Source organism: Bombus huntii, chromosome 11, assembly GCF_024542735.1.
Source record: "Bombus huntii isolate Logan2020A chromosome 11, iyBomHunt1.1, whole genome shotgun sequence".
NCBI lineage: Eukaryota > Metazoa > Arthropoda > Insecta > Hymenoptera > Apidae > Bombus > Bombus huntii.
Genome location: NC_066248.1, coordinates 8,258,552 through 8,279,825, shown reverse-complemented (window position 1 = coordinate 8,279,825; position 21,274 = coordinate 8,258,552). Strand labels below are relative to the sequence as shown.

The 21,274-nt window shown below is 36.0% G+C and overlaps 1 protein-coding gene across 12 annotated transcripts in view; it reads right to left on the bottom strand.

Annotated features, from left to right (window-relative positions):
* The window catches only part of LOC126871347 (prolyl 4-hydroxylase subunit alpha-1), a 378,752-nt gene that overhangs the window by 2,508 nt on the left and 354,970 nt on the right, over nt 1-21,274 (bottom strand). For all 12 annotated transcript variants that reach the window (XM_050630037.1, XM_050630038.1, XM_050630036.1 and 9 more), the window contains 7 exons: nt 10,522-10,844; nt 3,964-4,131; nt 2,157-2,329; nt 1,475-1,741; nt 1,044-1,268; nt 883-948; nt 580-745 (listed from right to left, as the gene is read on the bottom strand). In XM_050630037.1, coding sequence (XP_050485994.1) covers nt 580-745; nt 883-948; nt 1,044-1,268; nt 1,475-1,741; nt 2,157-2,329; nt 3,964-4,131; nt 10,522-10,844 — 1,388 coding nt within the window. The remainder of the gene's footprint in view (nt 1-579; nt 746-882; nt 949-1,043; nt 1,269-1,474; nt 1,742-2,156; nt 2,330-3,963; nt 4,132-10,521; nt 10,845-21,274) is intronic.

The following is a 21,274-nucleotide window of genomic DNA, read 5'->3' as shown; positions in this document are numbered from 1 at the left end:
GAGTTATATAAAATATACTTTCAAGATTTGACAATTTAAATAATCTTAGATCGAATAAGATAGAATATTCTGTATGCAATTTTTGAAGTATTGTATTGACATAAATAGACTGCAGGTACATACTGTGAAAACAATTGAAGAAATGAAATACAATTGAAGATTTGTTTCACCAACAAATATTATACTTTGGACATTTTATATATTTCTTTACATTACATGTATTCTGTACATTTTTACATCTTTAAATTTCCTATGAAGATATAAAAATCCACAGTCTATCGATAAAACTATAAGATGCGTATATAGATAAAATGTTTAAATGATTTAAAGAACTAAAAACGTGTCAATTATTGTCAAACTATTGGAAAGATAGTTTAAAATTTGTGGTAAATAGATATAACTTCTTATAGATTCAGCTATCTGAAAATTGCTTCTATTTGTTATGTTTACTATATTCTGTCTAAAAGCAACAAATGTATATATCACTGACTTTTGTAGCAGAATATTAGTTTCACACTTTCTTGCTGTTACTGATTTTCTCTATAGTTGAACAGTAATTAGCATTGATACTTGACATACCCCATTTAGAACCAGTAAGAACAGGACAAGCAGCATGTCTTGTTTTGAAATCTCCCTCGCCGTTTGGTTTAAGATTATACCAGAAGGCTGCACTGCCTTTTTTTGGCCATAGGGAGATGTTGATTGCCGTAAAAACTGTACCACCACCTTGCTCCACATCGCTCATCTGAAATAGTTAATAATAAATTAGTATATTAGTATATTTTATTATATTCTAAAAATGTATTATTATTGGTATATTAGAACAAGGCTTATTTCATACAATTAAAACATCTGATAGTATGTGAGAAATGAAATACGTACGTAATATAAAACTGTAGCAATGCGATTTCCTGTTCCCAGACTTTTGAACGCATTTGTTTCCTCTTTCTAAATACAAGTAATTTAAATTAGAATTGGTTATTTTCCGTGGTCGCTAATTCAGTTTATTAAATAAATTATATTAGCTTAAAGTTTCTACTCACTCGCGCAAAATCAAAGTGTGGTTCGTAGTGGCCACCGATACCGTAATTAACCACTTGCAATTCCTCTGCCGTGTCGACAGTCATACTCGTCATATGCTCGACGCGTCTGCTGACAGCAGCCACATGTTCATGTTCGTGCTCCTGAAGCCATGCACTTTTACTAATCCTATAATTCGCTATCTCTAAGGCACCAGTTTTATAGTTCTGCACCGTAGCACGTTTGAACTGTAATGTAAAATAAAAAGACAAATGAACATTATACGTCCTCTGTAAAAAGATTTATAACACAATATAACATTGATCGATGAAAAATCTAAGAAAATCTAAGAATCATCTTAAAATCGCGTTAAATTTATGTTGAAGACATCCTCAGATCACATTTTTAGAAAAATTCACGGGGGGTTCACAATGTTTGTTATACTATACGTTACCCTAGGTTGCGCCATTCTTTTAATCGTCTCGATTTCCTCATCGTATATCACGTTATGATAGACGACTATCCTCGGGTCCAGATAGGCCTCCTCTTCCTTGAATGGCGCAATTTTCAAAAACGGAATTCCGCGATCGACGTAACGACACACGAGGTTCTTCTGTATTTCCGGGGGGATCGACACCTCTCCACGGCATAGCATTTCGTAGCGTTCCCTCTCTGTCATTTCTTCCCAGGTTTTCATTTTTTCCTCCGCGACTGTGAAATGCTGGAATGTAGGAACGAGCAATTATATTTCACATTTGTAATAGGCATAAGTATACGCATAATTAGAAATTTGACATAACATAGCTGACTAGAAATATCGATTATTGAAATAAATTGAAAATAATCTGATGGTAGTTCTTGAATATGATTTTGTTATACACGGTGTTTTATGTGAGTATCCTAAATATCTTCACTGCGATTAAACATCTAAACATCATTTCATTTACTATCAATTTATTTTTACATTCCTCCCTTAAGTTTTATCATTTTTTCTCAACATGTCTTCTTATCAATAGACATAAAACAGAAGTACTATAGAAATCATCACGGGCAGAACTGTTACAACGAAATTGCCCTAAATAGAATATACTCTGAAGTTCTAATCTATTGTAATTCATACAGTGTCATTATCTTACCTGAGCAGGGACGGCAGTGTCATCTTGGCCATCCTCGCCACGTTTCTTCTTCGACTGGTTAGCTTTGCTTTGGATTTCCTTTTGATAGTAAGCTCGATTGCCCAGAGCACGTTCGTGAGTAGGCACCAACTCCAGGAGCTCGTTCGTCATACTTAAAGCTCGTGCCACGTTTCCTACGCACAGTGAACTCATAATAATGATTCGTAAGTAAAATTGTACGCTGTGTATTGGTAACATATATATTCGTCCCGCTTCTCCGTTTATAGAGAAAATATAAAAACAGAATAGCAAATAACGTAGATGGATAAAAAGATGTAAAAGTTTTTAACTATACCTATGTTATAAAGCTTATGTGTGCACGTAAAAATATAAATTAAAATTAAATATGTACTACTTCAGAATCAAGTAAAACTCTTATCGTCATCTATGATTAACTGAGTGTTAAATTCTTCCGTAAGGCCGACGTTAAGTTAATTCAACGATTTCACGGTAGAAAGGGTTAATGTCGGCATTTCAAATACCTGGCATGATACATCCGACGAAGTTTTAACGAAGCTTTAAACAAACTAACCGGCTGAAAGTTGGCCATTCACGATGGAAAATTTTAACGTCAATTAAATTCCTCCTCAGGCTTCTTTCAAATACCTTTTCCCGCGGTCGCTGTTTGAAATTGATTTCACGGGCATTAAATTCACCCTGGGAACTTCGAACGCAAACGAGCACGCTTATTGACACGGGCTTATTGGCCTCTTCGTTCCTTCGTTACAGACCCTTCCCGATATTTCAAACAACTGTGATAATTCCACGGTTCGTTTAACTCTGTCGTTGGAATTTTTAATTTTTAAGTTTCAATTCTGAAATTATTTGATTAGTCGAATGTTATGTAAATTCCATCGTAGCGTGACACGAACGAAATTGCGTTGCAAAATATATTATTAAAAATTCGTAGGGATGAAAACGTAATTAGATAAAAAATAACAAAATGATAAAAGAATAGACTAATAAAAAATATATAATTAAATCATTTGATCTCTTTCTTTTTATTTAAGATTCATAGTTACATTGATTACTATAGTCATGAGCGACTTAACACAATTACATTTATCATCTAATTTTCCTTCATTATTATTGCATGTTATTCTTGGTACTTTTTAATGTTAGGTTTTGAAATGCGATTCGAATCTATAAGTTGAACAAAATTATACGATTAAACCGGCGGACGGTTTGCAAAGTTTGTAACTGTGGAATAATGTGGCGGATACACGTGTAATTTAGTTCCTAATTTATAACGCGCGACTTTTATGAGGTCACAACAATTTTTCTCTCAGTTTCCTGCTCGCAAATCTTTCGTCACGCGTGGACTGAAAACCGCGAGTAATTGTTGCTTTAATTTGTTTGATGAATAATAAAATAAGCATGCCATTCTTCAAATGTTGTTTCAAGCCGGCTATGCAATTTTTTCTTTCGTTGCGTAATACTAATTATATTATTACGAAGATTAAACATGTGAAATTATGACAAAATTTCTCTGACGTATCTTTCGCTAAAGTTTAACGTTAGAACTACTACAGTAATTAACACGATCAATTCATAATTTTTCGCAGGAATTTTATGATAAATTTTTGGAACCATTTTTCTGAAAAATATATTGATTCGGAATTTACTTTTCTCCTTGCATTATGTATTTTTTCATGTATCTTTAATTTCATCTCTTTGATACAAGAAATATACTTTAGTTGTTGGTAGTTGTAGTTGTAATCATGATTAATAACTACGATAATGAAGTTGTTTTTGTTGGTGTACATACCTTGCATGTAAGTTGAGAATGCCAAATATTCTAATATGTCTGGTTTCGAAGTTGTGGTAGCGTTTTGTTCCTCTTGAAGACGATTCATGGCTTCTTGCATCCAAAGTACGGTGTGATAGTAATCACGATTGTGATAAGATTGTCTCCCAAGTTCGAAACAGTCGCTGGCTGCAAGAAGGGAAAAGGATTAAAACAAATTAATTAATTTATTAAACTTCCCTCTTTGAATCTTAACACTTTTTATGTTTGAAACAATGAAGATCTTGAAGAAGGAATATTTCATTTTTTCTGTTCTGACGATTGAAAAATTATTGTCAAAGAAGAAGAGAAATCTCTACTAACCTATGAAACAGTATAAACTTCTCTTAAAGTAATAAAAGGTAAAAGTAAAACCCTTAAAGAATGAAACTTTTTATACAGAGTGTCTCAGATTTTTCTCTACAAACTTTGCCAATCTTTTATAGTTAAAAATAAAATTAATATGCTCTGTAACAAAATTGTTAAATTCCGTAAATGCTTTGTTAAAAACTTGTAAGCGAAATATATTATTGCTTAAAACTTCAACCTGGAACAGCAGTTCTTTATATTTTATTTATTACAGATTCTTTTAAATAGTTTTTTTGTTGTCGCGGACCCCTAAGACGTAGTTGAAAATTTAAATCCCTGATGTACTTCAAATATGTATATTTAAAACACTCATCAATTGTTCATCGATAATCTTCAAATTTGAAGGGACGAGATTTAATATAAATAAATAAACACATTCCTATTAAAGATTTTTTATTCCAATAATAAAATAATAATTTATGTATGTGAGCGTCATACTGTGAAGAATTCGCTGTCTCCGGAGTGTCACAAATTAACCAGTTAGCTGTTGCGATCTATTTGAAAAGTGTGCACCTAAAATGTGTCGCAAAAAGTAAGCAACGACGAGTATACTCGTCAAGCACAGCGTATGTGTGGCTGTTACAATGTAGAATGAAGTTGTAATGAAATGACTGTTTTATTTTTTAATTTTATTACTAGCAGAGCTCGTCGTAACACAAAATATTGCCATTTCTTCATGACGAGTATACTCGTGAAAAACAAATAACTGGTTAAGAGATGCTAACCTAGAATAAAATCCATATTGAACCAATATCGCGGTTGTGTATATCGATCCGTTGTATATATTTAATATAACTTTTTAAAATAAAGTGTTTACGGTTTTTCGTCACACGACATTTTAGCTTCACTTTCATATGTACATAAAATTTTCTTCTATCCGTATGAAAAATTTGTATGAAAAAACTCGGGACATCGTCTGTACGACCAAAAATATATTCGTTCCTCGTCCATCTACGTTTTTCAATTTCACCGTCGCGGAAAATTCACGAGGTCGACAGAATTTCCAAGTGGCACTGTTCCAAAAAACAAAACACCGGCGAACGAAGAAAGAGAATTTATTTCCACGATTTCGACTTATTTCTACTGCAGATCCAGAATCATTCCGTTTTCTGATTGTCTTGAGGACTCTAAAGCCCAACCCTGTATAATTCATGACTCTATTATCATAATTACATTCGTAATAACAGCGCGCGATGAAAAATCTGAAAGTTAAAGCTGAAAAAAACAATCTTTCCTTTAACTTTAACATTTTTTGAATCGAACGACCTCGCGAACTTCCTTCGTCGAATTCTCTGTCGTCCCGTTTATGTATTCCAAACGGCGCCAAACAGTAAAAAAAACTTCACCTTTCGCCTGATTCTGTTCTTTTCTTTGCTACCTTCTCCACAAAAAACTTGCTTCGTTAATTAATTTCTCGATAGCTGGTGTAGAATGTCGCCCCTCCCTCCAAAAAAAGAAAGAAAGAGATTATTAAACACCAGACGTCGCCAAATTTACTAAATGAGACAACCGGTAAAGACCAGAAACTGTGCATATTGTAGACTAAACGACAAATGAAATCAGGTTTGACAAAACTAAAATATTAGGTCAGAAAAGTTTCTTTCGTTTTATAAGGAAATAATGGATGCACAACATTTTCCTTTTCATGTTATTTTATCGAATTACGTATGATCCATTTTGTTCTATCAAAATAAAGATCACAACGTTCGACAGATTAGGTTTCATGTTTATGCAAAGATTCATCGTTGTAAAAGACGTGTCTGTAAAAGAAAGACACTTTTCGTAACGATTAGAAATAAAAGAATTAAGAAACGATATTCCTTTTCAAATTAGAAATGAACATTTGAATTGATGTATGGCATTGAAACCAATAACAGAAGATTAATTTGGAACAATATAGGTAGAAAAATACCGATTGATTCATATCACATTCCTAATAATAGCGTACGATTATCGCCTATGAAAAATCTGGAAGTTGAAGCTGAGAAAACGAATCTTCTTTCTAACTTTGACATTTTTCGAGTCGAACGATCTGACAAACTTTCTCCATTACGTATTCCAAACGCTGCCAAACAGCGGAAAACTCGTCCCTCTCCCTTTCTTTACCATCTTCACCGCGAAGAACTTGCTTCGTTAATTAATTTCTCGATAGTCGGTGCAGATTGCGAAGTTTCTCGCGGTTACATCGCGAATTTATCCGCGGGAAGTTCCAGTGGATTGGTAAATAAAACGGTTTATTCAGCTGGTGCAAGCTCTGTGATGAAAATAAAAGAGATACGCGGAGTTTTACGCGGCTATAACGAGGTTCGAAATGGTATCGTAAACGCGTTAGATCACGAATAGCTTTTCCTGCAATCGTTTACGCGATCGCGTAAAACAATGGAGGAGGAGAGAGATTATTCGTTTTATAATTTAATCAGAAGCTTGGAACGATTGGCGGGTGGAACGCAGAAGTCTCGCGTTGTTTCTCGCCCGTATGAGCTTTCACCGGGCTATTCGGATTAAATTTATCTTAATTTAATTTAGTCCGCTGTGTACAGCTAATTAAATGGAATTTCAATTAGCTACGAAGGCGATGAAGCTTAGATCCGCGCGATACTTGATTAAATTGAACAATATTTTAATAACGTGGCTTTGTAAGCCGTATTCCGTTGGTAATGTTGTTGCTAATTCATCGTGGTTTGTTAACAGCGGCTAATTGTGTTGGTTTAGCATCGTCTGGGTTAATAAATATTTTTGGACCATATTTCGGATCTCGTGAAATTCGTAATGGTGTATGCGGATTCGTGAATATAATGTTGAACTTTATAGGTTCTTAAAACATCGATATTTACATACAGCGGTGTAAACATTTTTGGGCGACATTTCATTGACGAGCTTTTAGTTTTAGCCCTACTGGTTCCTCTTTGTTTTCTATCTCAACGTTGCTTCAGTTTTGATAAACAAAAAGACTTTTACTGCTTTAAAAGTAGCTTTGGTATGAATCTTAAGAAACTTTTGACGATGAAAAACACAATTAAATTGAAGATAACCTACAGAACACTTTGGAGTTAATTAACTTTGCCACATTCCATGTTGTACTTTAACATATCATTAACTAATCAAACAATAAATGTATTTGTCTTCGAGAAAACTGATCTTCAACTTTAATATATTACGGCGCTCTCTCTAGCAAAACATCAGAATAATTGATAAAAAAAAGATTTTCCATATTCTTGAGAAGATTAATTTTTCCACTCACAGTTATTCTCTCGCTTCACGAAACGGTATTCTTTTACTTTCCAACTCTTTTTAACTCGCATTCTTCGAAAAAGAGAGAAGAAGGAAGAAGATTGTCGACGAAGAAAGGTAAAAAAAAAATATTCCAAACCTACAGGGAGTAGATCATTCCCCATTAGCCATTCAATATTCATCGAATTCCCCATGGTAACGTTTAAATGATGCACGGAAACGATCCGTGGTTCGTGTCGGTGGAAAAATCGTTTCCCTGTCGCGGTAAAAAGTGCTAGCTTCTACCGGCCAAAAGAAAGAGTAAGGCAAAGGAAAGAAAAAAATAGAACAGGGTAGAGAAAAGGAAAAAAAGAGAGAAAAATGGCAGCGACAACAGAAACTGCGAATTATCGTGGCACCATCGAGGCGAAATCGTAGGGATGGTGCCGCTTTGGAAAAAGGGACACGGCGTTGATGAAAGAAATCGCGTAAATTATTCATGTCGGGGATCGCTAAGTACAGGTAACATCGTGCGCCAATATTCACCTCGATTCGCTACGTTTTGCTCTGCTGTCCGATCCGAATAAATAATTCACCGTGAAAAGAAGGGAGAGCAAGTTCTCCATCGCGTCCTCCTTTTTCTTTCCTCCCTTTTTCTTTCGTCCCTCTTCTGTCCGCTGGCTAATGCGATAACGAGGAGTGGTACCTCCTAATGAATCATTTACCTCGTAATGCCTAATCTTTCGTGGATTTTATTGTCGTGGAATAGACTGGTTTTTATCGGAGTGGAAGTTTTTTGATTTGTGGCGGTGGAAGTACCATCTATTAGCTTTTAATGTATTTGAATGTAATATATAATTGGATAATTTAAGACAAAAACATTTCCAACGAAAGTTCGTCGGTATCGAACGTAGAACGCACTGACGTAGAAAAGACTTCTTAAAAGTAAACATTTAGTAGAGATTTTTTTCATAAAATACAGAAGTTAATTTGTACTTTTTCAGTAGCAGTATATATTTTTCCAATTCTTTTAATTTTTTCACCGTAAAATTTTGTCCAGAGATTTTGTAATAATGGGAATTATGTTTTGATCAGACACTTAAGATATATCTTTGCGAATGTTTTAGTCCATTGATATTAATGATATCGATTTAGAAATAAACACTACATATTTTACGTGAGTTCTGGAAACAAAGTGTTTCTACTTACACGTTCATCCCTCTATATATCCATCTTTGAATAACTATCATCTTTAAAACGTTTCCTCTCGATATCTCAGAAATATCTTTCCTAAAAAATACCGAACACTTCAAGTTTGACGTTATCAGTTGGCCGAAAATGCTCTCGCCTTGACGCTTCGTCTCCCAAGCTTCTTTCTTTTCTATCTTTTCCTTATTATCACAACATTTTCATCGCGAAATCGTACCTTATTGTTCGAAAAATCCATTCGGACGAACGTGGGAAAAAAAACTCGATGCTTCATCTCGGCTCAGCGGAGGAAACCATTTGCTTTCACAGAAGCGAATGGAAGATCGGTTAAAGTTTTCCCGCCTTGTATAGAATATAGGAAAAGTTTTTGAAAAAGCGGTTGCTTAGAAGCGCGATTTGAAATAAACGAGGGAACGTTTTAGCCGAGGTACGTACCAAGGGAGAGGGAATCTTCGTTTACAACGTGAAATTCCGCCGGTGAAAGCAATAAAAGTAGCGTCGTCGTGAAAACTCGGTTCGTTCCGAAGCGCGAACCTAAATTCGCGAAAAGAAAAAAGAAGAGAAATAAAAAGTACGTCGGTTGCTGGTTATTCATTAAAGTCTTGTTTCCCTGGATGTTAGCTCTCGCGAACAGAAGCTTACCGGCGAAATTAGGCCTCGCAAATGTGTTTACCTGTACGCGTGTTTTGAGAAAACACTGGACTAAGTTAACCCAGGCAACATTCTCTGAAAGCTTTATCGGCTTGCAGTATGGGAGCGATAAAAAGTTTTACGAAATATATGGCAGAACAGATGTCTCTGTATTATGAGATTCTTTGATGGCAATTAAATTCTTTTTAATATTAATACTAAGAAAATTTGACTTTGTATAATCGTAAACGCAAAGGGAAAATTCTTCGTCCGTCAAATTAAACGTTGTTCTGTGTAGAAGAAAAACTTTTAGTCCACGTAAGAGCAACAAGAAAAATTCCTTATCAGTAGGAATTCAAAAACAGAATTCTTTGCTGAAGTAAAATTAAACATAAAAGCTGTTCGTCGAAGGAAGGCCGGAAAGAGGAACTTTCTATTGACAAAAACGCGAAGAATAAAATTCACCCAAAGAATAGAATCTTCCTACTATCGATGCAAATCCAAAAATAAATTCTTTAGCGATGAAGAACCAAACATATAAGAGGTCTGAATCAAAGAAAAGTCATAAATAGCAAATCTTTGTCGGGGAAGAACGCAAAAGAGAAAGCTCTTTACGGAAGAAAAGCTGATCAACCTTGCACTTCATGGAAGAAAAGCAAAGGAAAGAACTTTTCAATGAACGGAAGCTACAAAATGAAATCAAAAGTGAAACTTTTAACGCGCTTTTTCATACGCTTTTTAAATTCAAATTACATTTTTTTGAGTTAAAATTTGAAACACAAATGACGTGGATCATCGAAGGGTGTTTGATGATAAAAACAAGATGTGACCCGTCGATGACCCACGCCGTCAGATAGAAGCGCAGATTGTGTCACTTGATTTTGAACCTGTTAATCCAGATAATATGAAAAACCATATCTTTCTATCAACGTAACTCGAACAAGAAAATTTTCCTCCGAAGAAGAACGATAACTATAAAAGCGCTCCCTATCAACGAAAAGCCAAAGAGGTTCAAATCAAAAAAGAACCAGGAAGTAAAATTCTCATCTAAGTAGTAAAATAAACAGAAAATGATCAGTAAAGGCAAACGAAAAACGAAAGAAGAGGCACGTATATACGAACCACTTAATCCGGTGCTGTACTGGACCCCATTCAACACGCCCCTGGCGACCTGTGCAGTCTCCAGTTTATACGTGTCCTGTAGCCTCATCAAAGCGACAGCGGCGCCATTAAGGTCCTCGTCAGTTGGGAATTTAAGGTCGCTCCGTGAGTTGGTGATATTCGCGACAAACGACTTGCCCACGTCCTGGGTAATCAGCTCCTCGACCCGCTTCCAATCGGTGGTCAGTCTTTTCACCAGCAAATAAGCGTTAATCGGATTCGACAGGTACTGCTGAATGTTCCTCGAAGCCTCCTCGTGTTCTCTCGCGTAATCCTCCACGTTTCTGCAACAACGATCAAATATTTCACCTCGTAGAACGTTCTGTTTCATTTTCGTTGTCATACTTTGAACGAAAAGTCTCGAAACGTGAATAAATTGGTGAAAGTTTCCACGATTCTTTATACTCTATGGTATAGTCTTTGCAGTAGGTTTCTTTTAGTTTTATGGAGTTTCTTGGATTTAGTTAGGAATATAGAAGTTTGTCTTTTTTCTTCTTTTTTTTTTTGACACAGTGTAGATAGGTTTGTTAAAACTTGCTTTGATTGTTTGTTTAACTTAATACGCCCTTGGTATATTTCTTTCGGATAGAGGAAAGAGCTTTGTATCTCGATAGATGTTTTCATGGTTTTCATCTGGATCTAAGTAACGAGAATTTTATACTCAGCGTGTAAAACAGATATATGAACTGCTGAAAGGTTATAATAATTAATCCTGTAAATGAAGAAGCAGAAAGAATACATGTTTACATAATTGTGTAAATTGTGGAATTTACGATTATTTGTTTCATTTTCCTATCACGAAATGAACATAATAATATGAAATTAAATAATTTGCTTCTTCGAGAATTCTGGCTCTAATCATGTATTCACATGATTATGTTATAAAGATTTCTAAAAATGGAGTCGATCGATTTGCTTTCTGGGAGACTTTGCCTTCTCTTTCAATCAATACGGTATAAATATTCAAATCACCTTCTTATTCTTGCAAATACTTCAATTTTCAGTATTTAACTGGTCTCATCTAGTTTTCATAAGAAACAATTTCATTCGCTTCTCTACTCATACGAAATACTTGAAATCTTTTACAGTCTTCCGTAACGATGGAAGGGTAATAAAGTCAAGGTTCCGCTGCGATACTTAGTTAACGCACCCGCAACTGTACAAACGAGGAAACGCTGATTTCTGCCGGTTTCCGGTGATTACCCTTTAATGAATTTAGGAAATTCAATCTGCACCGCAAGGAATCCAGCGAAACGGCGTCGTGGACGCTTTTTAATTTAATCTCTCACAGCAAAAGGGTTGCTATGTTCCTTTATTTTTTCTCTGCTATACCAGACGCTGTTTTATCGTGATTCAGCAGATGTTTCTTGTGATTCAAGAGGTACGTTCGTCATTTTCTTTTTTTTGGAAATGGATATAACGAAGAAAACATGGAAAGATATATGGAACGGATACAAGACAGAATAAAAAGAAAAAGTACAGATACAGTAAATAAGCAGCACATAAATATGATTTGCCAATCGACAAGATAAAAGGAAAGTGACATGTGTTTAAGTCTTATATATCGTACATATAATGCGTGAAAATTTCCGCTGTCAGAGGTTGAAAGTTAAAAACCTGAAACAGCAGCATTTGACGTCTAGTGGTACACAAAGCATTGTTAAGAAGATAGACTTCTAGCTTTTCCAGTAATTTAACTTCAAAACTTGAACCCGGAAAACTTGAAGTTCCCGGATTGCGGAATCCTTGAAAGCAATGATAACTTTCCTCCTCGACCATTCACCACGGAAGTTTGCGGTTAAAGAATATAGAACTTTTTCGAACTGCAATCGACTGTGAAATGTGATCAGAGTGCATTATTTTAGTCATAAGAATATCTTTGGTACCTTAAAACCCAGGAGAAGAATATTTCAAATGCTTTCGCCTGCTACTCACTATAAAATTTCATTCTATGTATTAGGTTGTCGAAAAAGTTTCTTTTGTTTCATAAGGAAATAATAGACGCACAATGTTTTTTGTTTTATATCAGTTTATTGAATTATGCACGAACATAATAATAGAAATAGAACGAAATGGACCACACCTAATTCAATAAAATAATATAAAACAGAAATTGTTGTTCATCTATTATCACCTTATGAAACGAAAGGAACTTTTTCGACAACCTAATACATACGGAAAACTTACACGACTACATTTAAATGTTTATTCTACGAACACACATCTTTCGCAGAAGATTTTATACAATGTTATAAAAATATATATTTGAAATTGCTATGGATCTCGTACCTCGAGCCAGAAATTTAAAAATTGAACTTTAAATAGCAGATCTCAAACTCTAAATACTAAAAGACTTACGATTCTTCATATATTCTTCCACAAGTTTACAATCTCTTACAAACCTCTTTCGTATTTAGCGGTCGTCGCATTTATATCTTTTGCCTATCGTTAACTGCTCTTAAATCGATATCTCCTACAGAACCATCCAATACCATTTTACCTTCCTCTACATTTTCACCACATTCCTTCACCTCTGCCCGCCAGAAACGATGCAACAATACGGAAGGACAATTTTAACATGTCGTACTAAACCAACAATTTGAAACACTTTCCAGAAGCCCATCGATGTATCGCCAACATAGCGACGTCCTTTTATGAAACAATTTAGCAATCCTCACCGCTTCCTGCCGTTCCATTTTCTCTCGGTCTCGCGATCGCGTTTTCCAACAAAGCCTGATGTGATCCCTGCATCCACGACCCCTTCTTCTCACCCTCGCCCACCTATCCATCCTCTTGTTTCCGGGGGTTTAAAGAGAAATACAAAGGACTTGGCAAGATGACGAGGGAATTATTCAGTCTAGTCCTGTATTTTGCCGAGCACCGTGCAATAGGCAATAACTGCCTGCCGTAGATAACGACCGAACTTTACCCTTCCTTCGTCCCTTCCACCCCTCAAGGGGACAGGGATAATTCGCGAAGACCGTTTTGGAACGTGGGGAATCGACCGGGAAACCGACTATCCCGACCCGACGTAATAATACGTCGTTCGATGGGAGAGACGCGTGGCTCGCATGCAGATTCCACGGCTTTCGATTAATTCCCACACGATTCCTTTACACCCTCTTTCCTTTTTGCTTCGTCACATGGTCGTTCGAACTCATGTGCGTTCAAATGGGATTCGTTTCGTTGCTTGCTGCAGTTTCTTCAAGGATGACTTCGAACTGTGTTTAATTTCGCGTTTGAGATTTTTCGCTTACGTTGTTTAGTATGATTAATGTGAATTTCGCGGGTTTTTCAGGACGTAAATTGATTTTGATGAATTTTATGAAACGAAGAAATGAATGAACGAAATAGATTAAGTATCGAAGGTTTAGGTAAAGTATAGCGAATCTGAGATTAAATATTCGTGTTCTTACGTACGATATCTAAATTTTAGCTATCTTCCTTGTATTATATTTTCATTCAAATGTATAATACATATTTCCATGCGAATATTCTTTATCTATACAAATAGTTTCGCTGCCTTTTCTTTTACAGTTTTAAATACTTATCCTCCAGAACTTTCCCATAATTACAGTACTAAACAGTCTAGCGATACAAAAATTTCCTTCCCTTTTACCTTAACGTTACAAGACATGGATTTCATCTGCGGAATATAAATTTCAAACTGAAATATGTGCGTCTAAGTTCCTAAGTGAAAACCCGAAAGCTTCGATTGATGTTTCCATCGATAACACGTGACAACATGAAGAATTCTCTTGATAACTCGAGACCGTAGAATTCGAGAGTACATGGCGTTCCAGTCGATCAATCGAGAGTAGGTGTAACACGGTGGCCGATGATCGTGCACCGTGCACGAATTACGCCGAATTAAAGTCGCGATAAAGCGGTGCTGTTTCGGCCGAGTTTCCATTTCGATCGCATTTGCATGAGCGTTCCCCTCGTTATCTCGGCTGAACCGATCACGCAAATGGCTCTTCGCCGTCGTTCCGGCGTTCTCAATCTCGTCGGTTGAACGACCGGATAAAACGAGAGCCGAAAGAAAACGCGTGGAACCGCTTCCCCATCGCCGGCAGGGATCTCCGATCCGGGGAATACATTGTGCCTCTCGAAATGAAATTGTCCTATTCCTATCTTCCATCTGACTCGTTCTTCTTCCTCTGTCTTAAAGTCCGTTTTCAACGACTTTATTCTCTCACCAGGCGTACTACCCCTCCGCCGCCTAAGCTTGCAGATTCCTTTAATCGTTGCATTTTGTCTGTTCTTCTTATTTCGGTGTTGATCTTTAGCGTATTTGGATAATGGCGTTATTTTTTAACGACGATGAGATTATGTTATTGTTGTTTTATCCTCCAACTTTCGTCTCTAGAGATTTCGTTCACTAACTTCCCTAACTTTGGCTTCGCTCTTTTTAAACCTTCTTTGTTTCTATTGCAACGTATCTGTGGCTCTTTTCAGCTACACGAACGAGTATATTAAATCACAAAGTAGTGTAACCATATACGTACGTACGTGTGCAACGTTCCGTGGACAATATGGCTCCATTTTACCGGAGAAAAGGAGACAGCCACGATTTTCGTCGCGACGATTCCTACCGGAAATTGCAGGGAAGGTGAGCATGCCACTGACGCGACGACGGAAGTGTATAAAGATCATTATGATGTACGTGCTATGAATGATAGTGACGTTGCGAATGTACGCTTTTATGGGCTGTTACTCGAGTTACTGTGATTTTAACATGTCTGAGGTCAATTTTAACAAGTGTGATGCCAATTTTCGTATTATTCGGAATTCGATGGAATAGTGGAATATGTAATTCATTTTGTACTTTTACATCTTAAATATGTATACAGTACAGTATCGCGGATTAAAATATTCTTAAATACGATTCCCGTATAATCTCGACGTTCGATGAAATTTTATTTTTGCAATAGAATAGCTTAGATTCGTTTTTTAATCGAATAAAATCTATTTATATATCCAGCTTTTAATAATCGTTTGACTATTGCGTCGAGGTAGATTTCTATTGTTAAATTAGTTTTAAGAAATAATTATATTCTATCGTCGTGCGGAGTTGCATGTTAGTCGATCTTAATAGTAACAGCTCGCCATTAAAATGCACAGTGAAATTTTCAATTGCCTGTAGACGCGTTAAAACCAATGAATAATTCTATCAGCCGGTGTACACGATGCAAATGGAGCGTGTCAAACATTAAAATACTGCTCGTTAGAATTCTCTCACTCGACGGGGTTTCGCAGGAAACTCGCGATTAGTTCCTAAGAAAATATTTCGTGGGAACGAAGACTCTGTTGCTTGGCGAAACCGTCCTATACATTTTAACCGAGTTAAAATAGAAAATTTGAATTGAAAAAGCAACTCCATCCTTCTTGAAATAATAAATGTAAAAATAAAGCTGAAATCCTGAACATCAGACTGCAACCGCTCAAAGAATATATTTAACCTGATACGTTTAATATCAAAATTACCCGAGTGGTAAAAATAAAGAATTGTTCATTTTTACAGATACTTTTAACATTATGCATCTATACATATTTCCATATTATAGATATTTTTATACGGAAAAAACATGTCCATGATACAGGTTTGAATATATCGATCAAAAGATAATCCCTATCAAGGATCATTAACGTAATTCCGTTAGAAAATGACCCGCAACTAACAACAACGCGATATCTTTAATTTTCGCTTAATTACAGTCTCGGACACGTCGCGTGTCCAGTCGCATTTTTCATGTACATTTTAGAACGAGGTCTCTCTAAAACAAAAACCGAATGCTCTTACGTTGATAAATGAACGCGATTTTCGCATAGATGCGCAAAAAGTAGCAAATTATGTAAGTTGAGTCGCGTGTTAAGGAGTGTCCTTTTTCTTAAGAGAAAAATTGAAACAAGAAATGAAATACATTTCCGGCTACAAATTTACATGATTTTCCAACTGCTCTATGTGAAACTGATTAGATTTGAAATATGGTTATTTGGTATATTTGCCAACGAAATGGCGCATCGCGTCATGCTGCTCGCGTGTTTAAGGCGCGTTCGTGCTTTTTGAATAAAGCCTGAAGTATTATTATAGGCTAGTAGTTCATATTGCATCGCTTTCTCGATATATCAGATCGTAACGTATAGCAAACGTCAGTTTGAACGACTCGAATTAGATCCTTCACCGCGATTGCATTAGATTGTTGTATAATAAATTTCGTGTTAAGATAAACAGTCAAACTAGAAACAATCTATGTCTATATATATGTCGGAGATCAGAGGACTCCGATCGTGATTCGAATATATATATACATCACGCGCATCAGATTAAAATGAAAATATTTCATCGAAGTATATTTTTTTTTGGTAGGTGTGTAAAATAAGTTGCAATTAGACTCGTATAATTTTTTGGTTTCTAATTTCTTCGCTTCTCTTACTTTTCTCTCTTCTCTTGTTATTTAGTGCAATGAAGGTAAATGAATTTACAGATTTATATTTCTTCTGTTTCAGGTAAGATTAATATTCAATATCGTTCAATGAAGCATGAAGCGGCTGAAACAACGATAGGGGACGAATGAAACAAGTCGTTCGAATATCTCGACTAAAAGTGTGCAGGAGGTGATTAAGTTAGGCGGTCGTAGTTGTATTTAACATCTTAGAGTATCGCTCCGCGAAACTTTCAGTTCAGTTCTCGTCGGCCCAAGTACCTCATTTGTACTTCCATTATCTTGGTACAATACACTATCATCCCCAGAAAAAGGCGAAATGGAACAACAGCGCAAAATATCCGGATATTTGTTCCTGTTTCAAATTAAATAACAAAATTCAAGATAAACAGTATTTAATGTTCACAACTTCTATTTGTTTGGCTCTTCTCCAAAATAGTTGAAAGTTCCAAAGTATCGCGCTATTATCTGTTGCATCCTAACACTCTACATTCTACACTGCACATCTATAATTTACTATCAGTCAAATTGCATTATAAAAGTTATTCAACGAATCGATCCTTCCAAGTCAGTTGATCGGTCATTTTCCCAAGTCCATTATCGCTTATAATTACGTGAACGTCTTTAAAATTCGATAATCGCTACTGAATGCTTTAAATTTAATTAATTTCTAATCAACAACACAATCGAAACAGCATTCGTTGTTTCAATAATGAATCACACAATAGCGATAGCAAGGAGTTTCAACTTAGCTTTCATAATTGAAGTATGGTAAGTGTGTACTAATAAAGTAATATTGATATGCAGTAAATTTGTTCACCTTTAAAATGAATTTTCTACGAAAGACAAGAAACGTAACTTTTTACGTTTCTCATCTATCGTCTCCAAATGTTATCCATCTTTTAACACTTTGACTGCCACGGTTTCTCCTGTGACGCCACGGTGGGTCATTGGTGACCGGAGCGCTTGAACTCCTTATAATTGTAAAAATTGTATGAAAATTGATAGTTAGGGCATTTTGAATATAACCGATAAATAGAAGATACTTTGAAATAAAAAGTATCCCATTGAACAATTAAACATTTTTATTAGATCAATAAAAAGAATGAGAACAAATCTTGCACCTAACTGTGCACTGTGTTTGCATCCACATCTTTGATGGGTAATCTACGAATATTATTATAAACAAACCTTAGAAAATAATCGTAAATGCTGCTTTATAATCATATAATTGAAATTAGAAGTGTGCACATACCTTACTATTATGTATAGAATGAGCAAATACTGTTTACTAATATCTTCTACACGTTTCAATAATATATTCTGCACGTTTTGCTTACGACGAAATAACAAATGCGAATGGTTTGTTGAAATAAACGAAGCCTTGTGATAATATGTCGCTATCAACTGTTACCAAGGCGCCACGGTGGTCACCCGTGACCACCAATAAAACGGTCCATTGGGGAAGAATGTTGTCTTACATTATCAATTTATTATTATTTTGCCATTATATGCTTTGAATAATAGAAATACTGCCGTGGCGTCCTGAGCGAAACATGTGATTTCGGCGTGACAGCCAAAGTGTTAAGTCTATTTAAAGAAGCCATTTGTCCATCCCATTACTAATTGAATTGATATTTGAGATTCGATTATACGGCTCTCCTGTTTCCTGAATACGATAAATTATCGATAATCCATGCCAATGGATGACGAACGCATCAAGCGGTTAAATAGTCGACGATGTCCGTGCCTCTAGCAAAATTGGCATTGTCGCGAGCAATTCCAGCATGAGCCAAGAGACCATCGAGGCTGGCTTAATAATGCAAGGAAGCTGCCGCTCGGCCGAGCCAGATAAATTATTCCCCGCCATTAGATCCCAACAGAGTTATTAAATTAAATCTTGATTCGCGATATTCTCCATCTTGACACCTATCCTCTCTCCCTTGCTTGTTAATCAGCCGTACTCACAAATGTCACGGAATAATTGACCGAGTCGAGGGACAAGAGTGAAACGAGCGTCAGCCGTTTTTCAACCGGGCTTAGGGGATGAATTTTGACGACTACGCGCTTTCGTCGGCTCTGCGGTCGATCATGGTGTCTGCAAATGCAACGGGGATTTTAATCGTTGGTGATATTTTTAGTTAACGCGCCCCTCGCTACCATTGTCCCATATGGCACACTTCAATGAGAGAATTATTACATTCGTAGAATAAAAATTTGTTTGTTTCTGTAATTGTCGAAAGCATGCAGATGCTTGTGGTAAAATTAACGTCGGCTTTTTTAAAGAGAATTTGCAACTATATCTGCTTGCTTATTTCCAATTTATCGCTTTAATTATTCTATCAGAGTGATTCTTATTTTTGAAAATCATTGCTCCCCTTTTTCCTGTCCGTCGATCAGATAGCACTATTTACATTCAATCTGAAACGTTCTTCATCTTCCACCCTTTTCGAAGATCGAAGATGGGTCTTTCATTTCTCTACCAACATGCTGATGTGTATTTTTCGAGAACGGTAGCAGTTATCGAAACATGTGTCAAAGGGCTTTAAAAATACCGTCTGCGATCGAACGAAAACATTCCATATAGGAATGTGAAACAAACGTTGGGTTATTGTTCCATTAACGAATCGGCTCGATTCCCAAGGAACTTATGGAAAAACAGGAAAATTATTAAATTCGACGTTAATAATCCAAGACTTGTAATAATCCAAGATCGATATTAAAAAATATTTGTAACGTCATCGATCTCTTCTATTTTTCAATTTACGAAGTTAATCAGGATGGTTTTTCACCGACACAATTTTGAACAGAGAAATTCGTATACAAAATGGTGCTTTAAATTGCGCATAAAAATATACGCGAAAACAACGAGAACTGCGTGGCGACACGTTAATTCATTCGCCAATTCTAAATTCTCATAAAATGCCCGATAATATCATAAAAAGAAGCCCACGATCGTTTGTTCGACACGGAAATCGAGCAAGTCTCAATTATGTCGGGAAATTGGAATCGATAAGTTGGCGACGAAAGTCACCGTTTCCACTGTCGGCGATTTCTTTTTGTTCTATAGACAACGTCGGTGTCTGGTGGAGTATCCAATTACAAGTGGACCGCGATCCAATCACGATATCAACTCGAAAGCGGAAGATAGGGACATCCCCGACGCTATTGTCCTCGACGCGACACAATGGTCGTCGACGCGAACGTCTTTCGCGCTGCGTTATCTTGCGTCCGCGGGAATCTCCGAGACTTTCTCCCCTTTCGACGTTGATTTCACCCTTTTGTCAAGCTAGATCGTCCACTGTTTCCAGTTATGAAATGTTTGTAGCTTGCATTTTCTAGTTCATCGAGTTGAAAAGTTAAGTTAGTTTGCAGTTCGAACGGTCGACTGAGGAAGTTTGAGCAGTTGGCAAGCACGAAATGTTTCGTTGGCGGGATATTCGGCTTAAATTTTTTGGAAATTTGTGGTTAAACGTTTGACAAAGATAAGATAAATTGAATGAAATAAAAAATGGAAATCAATTGGAACAGTTGCAGCTTCTGGTTTTTTCCTATGATGGTATAGTTTAGAAATTTATATTAATATTAAATATATGTAATTTTTGCTATCAAAAATTGAAATAATAGAAGAATTAAAAGAACCAAAGAAAGAATTGAAATAGTAAAAATTGGAAGAAATTAAAGTAGTTTTAAATTTGTGCGTTCGTTAAAAAATAGGGTAATTTCAGCTTTAGGCATTACAGGTATATATAAAAAGACGTGAATTTTCCGTAAAGATTTGCATAAAATGAGATTAATTAATTAATTAGTTTTGGATTTTAGTAGTCAACATATTGCGAGACTCAAGTGGTTGGAATTTTAATCTTTAAATACCATTCTAAAATTCGGAGAATTTATTTTTCTAAATGAACAGAGAAGGTCACACGTTGGAATGTAAGCTGGGGAATAGCAATGAGGGGTGTCCCCAAGTTTTCTGCAGGTCGAGCACATTTCGCAGCGCAGGGAATGTTGAAGATGTAATGTAGGGTTGTTCAACATGTCCCTAATTTGGGGGACTAGATGCAATTTCAACTACTATCTGAAATCTCGTGTTCTCGCGAGTTAACGATACACCAATCGCAGCTAAAATTGAAGGAATTTTCAATTCTATCTAAATATTCGTCGAAAAATTCTGTAGATAACACTGAAATCTAATTTCACTAAAGAGAATTCACTAAACAGGTTTCCAAACGAACGATCGATCGATAGCGAAATTAATTTCTGAGTCG